Source organism: Podarcis raffonei, chromosome 10, assembly GCF_027172205.1.
Source record: "Podarcis raffonei isolate rPodRaf1 chromosome 10, rPodRaf1.pri, whole genome shotgun sequence".
In the NCBI taxonomy this organism is placed as follows: domain Eukaryota; kingdom Metazoa; phylum Chordata; class Lepidosauria; order Squamata; family Lacertidae; genus Podarcis; species Podarcis raffonei.
The window spans coordinates 16,357,187-16,367,251 of NC_070611.1; the positions used below are offsets into that span (position 1 = coordinate 16,357,187).

The 10,065-nt window shown below is 41.1% G+C and overlaps 1 protein-coding gene across 3 annotated transcripts in view; it reads left to right on the forward strand.

Annotated features, from left to right (window-relative positions):
* The window catches only part of TRABD (TraB domain containing), a 31,957-nt gene extending 26,598 nt beyond the window's left edge, over positions 1–5,359 (forward strand). For 2 of the 3 annotated variants that reach the window (XM_053406314.1, XM_053406315.1), the window contains exons 9-10: positions 557–668; positions 3,017–5,359. In XM_053406314.1, coding sequence (XP_053262289.1) covers positions 557–668; positions 3,017–3,194 — 290 coding nt within the window. In that variant the 3' untranslated portion in view covers positions 3,195–5,359. Of the gene's footprint in view, positions 1–556; positions 684–3,016 lie in introns of all 3 variants that reach the window. The other variant, XM_053406316.1, reaches the window with a different exon arrangement.
* The last annotated feature ends 4,706 nt before the right edge of the window (positions 5,360–10,065 follow it).

Here is a 10,065-nt window from a genome sequence, read left to right on the forward strand (position 1 = left end):
ATGCTTCATTTCCCTGCTATGTTCAAGGCTTGAACTAAGACAAAAGCTCCCTGTTCTTTCCCCTCAAATAATACACAGTTTTGTTCAGTTTCCTCAGCCAAGACTTTCTCTCTGGACTCTGTCTTCATAATTTAAGTGACTTTGCCAACATAGCAAGACATGTGAATGGGCCCAATATTGCAGCCTATCTGCAAAATGGGAATTAAAATATTCTGATTTGAAGGATTATTGAAATGAGAGAGGTGACACTGTCCATTTAGGAATTCTATGTAGCTTTTATAAAGGGGTCATATGTTTTTAGATACTGTTCCTGTTAGAAGAACTGGCCAAATTAGTATTCAGCTTCCTGCAGCCAATCGGAAGCCATGCCTTGGTTTCCAAACATTTTGGAAGTCAAACGGACTTCCGGAACGGATTCCGTTTGACTTCTGAGGTACCACTGTATCCCTTTGTTTCTGTTTGAGAGCTGTGGCTGAAGAGAATCCGAAAAATAGTAGTAAATATAATAAACACATTGAACATGAGCTTTTTGTTTATGTTTCTTCTGCTGTCTCAGCTGAACCCAGAAGATGTGTCCCGTCGATTGTAGTTGGGGTGGTTGGAATGGGTCACGTCCCTGGGATCGAAAAGAACTGGAATACAGACTTGAACATCCAGGAAATAATGAGGTAATTCTCTCTCTGGTAGGTTTGGTCATTTTCCTTATATGTTATGATTTCTGCAGTTAGCCTGGGGGCAGGAGGTAAAGAAAAGGCAGTGAATAGGTATAGTGGCAGGCTGCTAATGACACTAAAGGTAAAACAGGATGAACTCCCAGAGATTCGGGCAGTGCTAAAATGTCCTTGGTTAGGCAGGAAGTATCTCCTGAGAAATGAGTATTTGGGAGAAAGCTTGTTGTGCAGTTTTCCCTATGGAACAAATGACTGAAAACAAAGATTAAGTAACTGCATTTTGGGTTTCTGTTTTATCTGCGCAGTACCGAGGCCTGAGATACAGATTGTTTCCTGTGATGTGAAGTATATTAAAGGTTGAGATTTGATGCTCTGTATAAATAAAACAGGAAAAGAGAGCACCTAATTATTATTTTTTAAAGGGTCTCTGGGGTGAATATTTCAATGAAAATAATTAAAAGTGCATCATAAAAATTAATGTTCCTATTACAGAATTATAAACCTGGAAACTACCACAAGTAGATATAATGGTGACATTCAGACATTATGCTGAGTCACCATTGAGAGTGATGAGATCAAGCCAAACAAACCGCAAGCTGTAACCAAGATTACATCTTGACTTGTCACTTGTACAGTGGTGCCCCGCAAGACGAATGCCTCGCAAGACGGAAAACCCGCTAGACGAAAGGGTTTTCCGTTTTGGAGGTGCTTCGCAAAACGAATTTCCTATGGGCTTGCTTCGCAAGACGAAAATGTCTTGCGAGTTCCTGCGGGGTTTTTTTTCCTCCCCCCCCCCTTTTCCCCAAGCCACTAAGCCGCTTAACAGCTGATCCGCTAAGCCGCTTAACAGCTGATCCGCTAAGCCGCTTATCAGCTGATCCGCTAAGCCGCTTATCAGCTGATCCGCTAAGCCGCTTAACAGCTGATCCGCTAAGCCGCTTATCAGCTGATCCGCTAAGCCCCTTAACAGCTGATCCGCTAAGCCTCTTATCAGCTGATCCGCTAAGCCGCTTATCAGCTGATCCGCTAAGCCGCTAAGCCGCTAATGGGCTTGCTTCGCAAGACGAAAAAACCGCAAGACGAAGAGACTCGCGGAACGGATTCTTTTCGTCTTGCGAGGCACCACTGTAGTTCATTTGGGGGAGATGAACAACAAGACTCAGTTCATATGTAACCATAAGCCAAACCACGGCTTAGCCACCAGTAGCGCAGCAGGAGCACAGCAGAGAAGTTTTTACTCTATGCACTTCTTGCCCATTCATACTTAACCGTCGTTTGGCATGGAGTTACATGTGAACGAGGCCATTTTTGGTGTCGAATAAAGGCTTCCACTTCCATTTTTCCTTAGACGCAGCTTGTCATATTATCGGAACCACTAAACTGTAGCTTAACATTAGCCATGCTTTGTTTGAAACAAACCAACTTCAAGTCATGGATTATATTATAAGAACATAATAAGATCAGCCAAAACACTTGCCTGGCCCAGTATCCTGTCTTCCACTGTGGCCAACCAGGTGCCTCTAGGAAGCTCACAATCTGAATGTAAGTGCAATAGCACACTCTTGCTCTTGCTCCTGTTAACAAGTTGGGAATTAAGAGTTTGAATGGAAAGCTAAACTGTGGTTAATGGAAAGCAGAACTGAAAGCTTTCGAACCCCCCACCTGCATCGGCTGCCACACCTAAGAATGATGGGGGGAATGCAAAGCCAGAAGTTATCTGCAACTCATTCTCCTCATGCTAAATACAGTTTTGACATGGCATGTGAATGTAGCCAATAAATGCTCATTTAGATGAAGGTAGTAGTGCAAGAAAAATCCATCTGTGATTTCCTCTCCAAGGTGCATGAATCAATTAATTTTACGGAATCATTTTTAGATATTGCAAGACTCATTGTAAAATGAAAAGAATTTCAAAAATCAAATCCATAATAGTATAAATAAATCAAAAGAGGTATGTTAACAAATACTGCTGATGTGGACTGTTAGCTCATGGCCTGATCCATGAAAGATTATTTTCGTTTAAAGCAATTGATAGTGTTTGAACTGTATTGTGTATGCTGTTACCCAAAAGATAAGTGGTCAGAATACGGGGAAATGGCCTGTGGTGGTGGTGGTGGTGGTGTGTGTGTGTGTGTGTGTGTGTGTGTATGTGTGTAAGCTCATTAGCTATTACACTGGCACAATTAAACAACACACAAATATTCCTGCATGATGCATACTGGATTCCCACCCAAGTAATAAAGGTTGCTGCAGGCATTTTAGTGTTTGAGCAAGTAGTGTTTAGTATTAATTATTTGAACATAGGTGGATGGTAAGTCTCTCCTCCCCCCTTCTCCTTTTTCCAGTGTGCCGCCTCCATCAACCTCAAGTAAAATCCTCAAGTTTGCTCTAAAGGCCACAGTATTTGGACTAGTGGGCTACGGCTGCTATAGGATGGGACAAAGGACAGTTCAGTTTATTCTCTCCATGCCTGTTGCACAGAACTATCTTCAGAAACTGGCAGATGTCAAGCCTCAGCACTGAATTGGAAGAAGATTCTGCAAGAAGCTGGGGCAAGATCTAACATACGTAAGACTAGGTTGGAAAGGAGTGACTTGTCAAATTTAACCAAATTTTGTCCAGAGGTCTCATTTGATGCTGAGCTGGAGCATAACCAGTGGATCAGTACTAAACGCAACACCAGCTGCAACCTAAGCATTTGCCCACAAACCTGGTGAAATGGGCAGCATAAAATGACATGCCAGTATAGGGTACCTAAAGTATGTACACATATATATCATACTATTATGTGTATATAGTGCATTTATAAAGATGGTGATATAATGGATCAACAACATAGAATCTAATATCCTCAGACACAATTCACTGGAAACTTCCGTTATGCAAGCACCTTTGAAACGAATGAGACTGTACAAAGATGCAGCTGTTGATTTAACTGAAGCTGGCACAGGAGAACTTGCTGGTGCATTGTGTCCCATGATCTGTTTTCTCCCCCAGAGGAACAGAACAAACCATAGGCTAGTTGTGTTCCTATTAGAAAGCACAGTGGCCCATTAAGTATGTGTGCGTTCGGTACAGGTAAATAAATACCAGGCTATCCTTCCTGGTGCCAAGCACCTATACGATGACTTAGAAGGACCTCTTCTTACTGGAAAACTTTTATACTTAGTGGCTTTTTTTAAAAGAGAAACTGCTAAAAAAAGCTTTTGAAATATCAGAAACGTGCTGGCTGCTATCGATGAAACCTCTTCATATCTTTTACAAGCCTTACTTTTTTTAGAAGAAAAAGTTGCCTTCAGCATTGTATCCCGCCAAAATGGATCACTTTAAAACCCCAACTCTTTTTTTTATTAATGGAAAGCTCACAAGTTCCATTCAAGACTCCTTATGTTTGGTTAGCCCAACCTGACACCCTCAAGATGTCTTTAAATTCAGAATCATCTGGGGAAAGTCGGGGAAGGACAAGCAAGATCGTGCTTTGTCGTTTGGGGGCTTTCCCAAGGTTTTCTCTGTCTCAAATGAAACATTGCAATATGTCTGCTTTTCTCTCTCTCCTTAAGTTGTTGTTGGGTAACTTCCTTTGTTTACAAGGCACACAGTTCCTCCTAGGTTAGATTAATGTCACTGATAATTAGTAAACCAAATCCTTGTCAGGATAAATTTCAGTACTGCAAAATTATTGAGACTCTTATCTCTCCTACTAATGACGTTTCACTTCTCCTTTTGGGGGAAAACAAATCTGGAACTGTTGTGTATGTCGTATTTACCCATTTACCCTCCCTCGGATGCCATGTAAGCTATTTATCACAATTCCAGTGGAATGTAATAAAATGCTGATTTAAAAGAAAAAATCAGTGGAATGTTGTTTTAACAGATTTCAGTCAGTATTTTTTGAAACTACCTAGGTTTTGTTTGTATAGCTTTTATGCGTCCTTTTCAACAATTCTACTTTTTTAACATACACATTTTTTTAAAGAAACATTTTGTCATGTACGTTTTGTAGACATTTATATGCCCTTAAGATTGCCTTGGAGTGCATATTGCTTGTTGCCATCTCAACAGAATATTAATCGTAAAAATGCGGTTGTTAATCTATCCCGTGGAAAGCCTTTTGCCTTTTATGCAATTGTCCATTGGCTGGAGTAAAGACAATTTCTGACTTCAGTCTTCCCTGCTCCCTCTTCTTTAGAGAAGGTGGCATTTGAGGAGCAGAAACTAAACGCTGACATAGTCCACAACCTGACTGCATATTTAGCAAAGCAAACGTTTCCAGATTAATACCATTACAGCCTGTCTTTCAAAATGCTATTTTGCAAGTTTCCATTCACTGGACATAATGCAGCACAGATAAGTGCACTTAGGTCCAGTTGCGGGGAAGGGGAGATAAACAGGAAATATGCACAATTAGCTGGGTAATGATTGTGCCTGGGTTTAGTTCTTGCTTCTTACCAAAAGGAGGCTATAGTCGTCTTCTTCTTTGGTATTTTTGCTGATGATATGATGCTGGTGGGGAATTCTACATCTTTTGATGGGACTTATGATGGATTCCAAAGTTTTATTTAACTAAATTCAAGCGATAGATTTACAGGGCCTAACAGATTGTATTCCCCAACATCAATGAAAACAAATATCCCTAAATGAAATTTGATGCTGCTTTTTCTGTTTTTGCTTCATGTATTGCAATTAAATCTTGCAAAAAAAATATAAATGGTGGTGCTTGCCTGTTAATAGCACTTGAGACAATTTGCTCTGGAACCGCAACAGTTAAGTATATTGATACAGTTAATTGGTTTGAGTTGGGATACTCTTCCACACACCCTCCGTAGGCAAACCTCTTGAATACCTTATCCGCAAAAAAGTGGAAATTTGTTAAATGATGGGAGGAAGGTGCACAGGCTGATTTTTACAGGTACAGCTCAACACAAGATAAAAGAGAGAAAGGTTTGTGTCATTGGTCTTTGCCACTTATACTGCTTTCCTGACAACTGTTTGGAAGAAAAAGGAGTGAGCTGGAAAGTACCATGTTATAAGCAACTTTTCAACAATTGGAATGATTATTTTTATTTTGATGGTTTCTCCTTTACCTTTTAAAAGGTTTCCAATGATATTTTTTTTGTTAGTTATCATACCTCTTGGGAATGTGTTAGATAACACTGGTCAACAACAAATTTGTTGTCTGCATTTTTTCAGTTGATTTAGGACAAATCTGATGCGCTGAATCCAAAAATCACATTGGTTTTGCTCAATCAGGTCAAGTTTTTGAGCTATGGCCACATGTCGGTTTTTTACGTTTTTGTTCACATGTACGCTTGTGTGGAGCATTTTAGAAGAAGTTGGTGGGGGTAAAATGCCATGTTGAATAATTGTTTTGATTGGAAATGATTGTTTTAATGACAAGAAGTATTTAGGTCCGATAGTTCTGGGTGATTATGTCAAAAAGGGATCAGTTTGAAGTCATAAAACCTCGAAATCTTCCATAAATTGGTGCGGCAAAGCATAAAGTTATTTTGGTATTAAACTTGGTGACCAGGGTAAAGCTTGGGCACCACACATGGTGTGCAAGGCATGCACCGAGACTCTACGTGGGTGGACCAATGACAAGAGGAGTCTGAACTTTAGAATTCCCATGGTTTGGAGGGAGCCGACAAACCATGTCACTGACTGCTACTTCTGCGCTGTTGATGTGACTGGGATCAACAGAAAGAACCGGAGCAGCCTCAAGTATCCTGATCTTCAATCAGCACGTCATCCTGTAGCTCATTGTGATGAAATTCCAGTGCCTGTCTTCGGAGAACTTCCTGATATTAGTGACGAAGATGCCTCCAGTGTTGAAGGACATGAAGAAGAAGAAGTGGTTCTTGAAGATGATGCTCCACATCCATTTTCCCAAAAGGAGTTGAATGATCTAGTTCGCGACCTCAGCTTGTCAAAGGACTCTGCCAAACTGTTGGCATCCAGATTGAAGGAAAAAACCTCCTCTCTGACAGTGCTCGCATCAGCTTCTTCCGCAACAGGCATCAAGAGTACCTCCGTTTTTTCTCGGAAGAGAAGGACTTGGTGTACTGTGCAGATATTGGGCAGCTTCTACTCAAGCTTGGAGTGCCACAGTACGAACCCAAAGATTGGAGACTGTTCATTGACAGCAGCAAGCGATCACTGAAATGTGTTCTGCTACACAATGGCAACCGGTTTGCCTCTATACCGCTGGCTCACTCGAGTACACTGAAGGAGAACTATGAAGTGGTGAAGTATGTGCTGGAGAAAATTGGTTATGATCAGCATAAGTGGTTTATTTGTGTTGACCTGAAGATGGTGAACTTTTTGTTGGGACAACAGCCTGGCTTCACCAAGTACCCATGTTTTCTGTGCATGTGGGATAGTAGGGACCGTGCTCAGCATTACACGAAGGACTGGCCTGTGCGGGAGGAATTGGTGCCTTGCAGAGAAAGGAACGTCATCAACGACCCTCTGGTGGACAGAGACAGAATACTCTTCCCACCGCTGCACATCAAGCTCGGCTTAATCAAGCAGTTCACCAAGGCTCTGGACAAGGATGGTGACTGCTTCACTTACTTGTGCCAGGCTTTTCCAGGATTTACCATGGAGAAGTTGAAAGCTGGCATCTTTGGTGGTCCTCAGATCTGTCAGCTCATCAGAGATCCAGAGTTCGGAAACTCAATGAACAAAGTGGAACTGGAAGCGTGGAAGGCATTTGTTCTGGTAGTGAAGAACTTTCTTGGCAACAATAAGGCCAGAAACCACACAGAACTTGTCAACAGCATGCTGACTGCTTTCAGAAACCTGGGCTGCAACATGAGCGTCAAGATGCACTACCTATTTTCACATATGGACCGGTTTCCTGAGAACCTGGGTTCAATGAGTGACGAGCAAGGGGAGAGATTCCATCAGGACATGAAAGAGATGGAGACCAGGTATCAGGGTTGCTGGGACGCAGTCATGATGGCTGACTACTGTTGGACTCTGAAGAGAGACCTTCCTGCCGCTGAGCATTCCAGGAGTTCCAAGAAACGGAAGTTCAAGCCCTGAAGTTTGAAAAATGGTGAAGCAACATGCAATTTACATGTACTTACCTTTATCAATGCCTACCATTCAGTTTACAGTAATCGATGTTTCTATCAGGTAATCAATATATTTTGTTGGAAAAACATTTTTTTCTCTTAGAAACATATTTAGGATATGTGTTGACAAAAATCAGCTGATAATGCCACAAAAATGTAATCAATTTTGTCACAAGATCTGATTTTTTTCAAATCAACATAACACAAAAACCTGACCTGATGGAGAGAAATGGATGCCATTTCCTGATTCAGCAGTGCAAAAATACCCTAAATCAGTTGTAGAAATGCTTTCCCCGGAGTGCTTTTAAAGGCGGGTGGCTGGGAGGGAATCCCTTGGACCCCCGCCGGACTTCAAAAGAGCTTCGGGAAGTCCGGCGGGGGTCCAAGGGATTCCCTCCCAGCCCGCCCCGCTCCGCTGAAGAAAGGCCCATAGGAAAATTTGTCTTGCGAAGCGGCTAAAAATTCAGAAAACCCTTTCGTCTTGCGCGTTTTTCGTTTAGCGAGGCATTCATCTTGCGGGGTACCACTGTATTTCCATATGCCAAAAAGAGAGAAATAGAATAAAAGGTCTACCCGTCAGCTAGCATTTCATATTTACCAATTCAGTGTGTGTGTGTGTTCTTTCAAGAGTGTATGAAATGAGAATATGCTATTCCATGTCCCAAAGACTTCTGCACAATGCAACTGAATGGGGCTACCAGTATTTGATATATACTGAATGCCTCTTAGTGCTTGACCTAACTGAAAATGCCTGATTTAAATATGCCCCATGGATGCTGAATAAAGATGATTCATAGCTGCACTGTGGGGTGTGGTATAACAAAAGTTAGAGAGGCACCTGCTTGCAGCAACCTTACACTTTACCATGAGAAGTCAGTGATGTGCTGCTGCTAAAGATCACAATATTGATTTTACAGACATCGAGATGCTGTTGCCGTCCAATAGCAAAAGGAGGCCTTCATCATGTACGAAGTGGCCACATCATACTCATTGCACAGAAGGATCTTGCACTTTGCACCATAATTCTCTTTCCAGGAAGGCTAGGGAGATACTTTTAAAAAATGAAAATTTGGGGTCTGAGACACCTGCCCAGGGACACCAGTGAGAGCGGGTAACCAACTCCTAGGTTAATGCTATCAGACTAGAGGAAAACAAACCCTTCACTTTCTTAGGATTAGCCTTAACCAGTATGGCATCCCAGGCAAAAAATTGAAAATGTTCTTCTGCATTGCACCTGAAGTTTTACAGGCTTGTCAACATTGTTCCCAAGTAAATGTGGAAACTGATTTTGTTTAGATGCATCCATTATTGACACAACTGCCCATCTTCCTTTATACAAGTTGAATTAGGCCAGGTATAGGCAAACTCAGCCCTCCAGATGTTTTGGGACTACAACTCCCATCATTCCTAGCTAACAGGACCAGTAGTTAGGGATTATGGGAGTTGTAGTCCCAAAACATCTGGAGGGCCAAGTTTGCCTATGCCTGGTTTAGGTTCATAACTTTTTCCCCCAAAATTTTTTATTGGTTTTTACAATATTATAGACAAACAAACACACAAAACAAACAAACATACCAAACATAAATCATAACCTTATTAAAAATAACAGGTATTAACTTTGTAGAGCGACTTCCTTGTTTCCCCTTGGTTGAATTTCATTGCATGTCCTTATAACGGTTTTCCAAATCCCAATTTTTATAAAATTTAACTTAAACATTTACATCTTTAAATCTTCTCCTTATAGTATTAAACATATTATTTTATCACTTAACATAAATACAATCCTAAGCCCATTAAATATCTGGAAACTATTTCCGGCTAGTTTAACTTAACAAATTTAGCTAAATAATCATTAAATTTATTCCATTCTTCCTGATATTCCTCCTCCTTCTGGTTGCGGACTCTTCCAGTTAGGTAGGCTAGCTCCGAAAAATCCATCATCTTCATCTGCCCTTCTTCTACTGTTGGTAGTTCTTGAGTTTTCCACTTTTTAGCTAACAAAATACGAGCCGCAGTTGTGGCATACAAAAATAATTTAACATCTTTCTTGGGCAGGTTTAGGTTCATAACTTTTGGGAGGCAAGACTTACACTGATTTCAGGCAACTACAGTACTGCAAACAAATATATATTTGCATATTTGAAGTCTGTCCTTGTGTTGAAATTGGTGAGATTCACTTGAGTAAACATGGGCTTCTGTGGACATTCTCTCCATCATTCATGACATGACAGCTGCCCAACCCAAATTCTGGTTTTATAAAAATGTAGGGTCTTACTGTAGCTATGACCAGGCTGGTGTCCTCTTAATCTACCAAA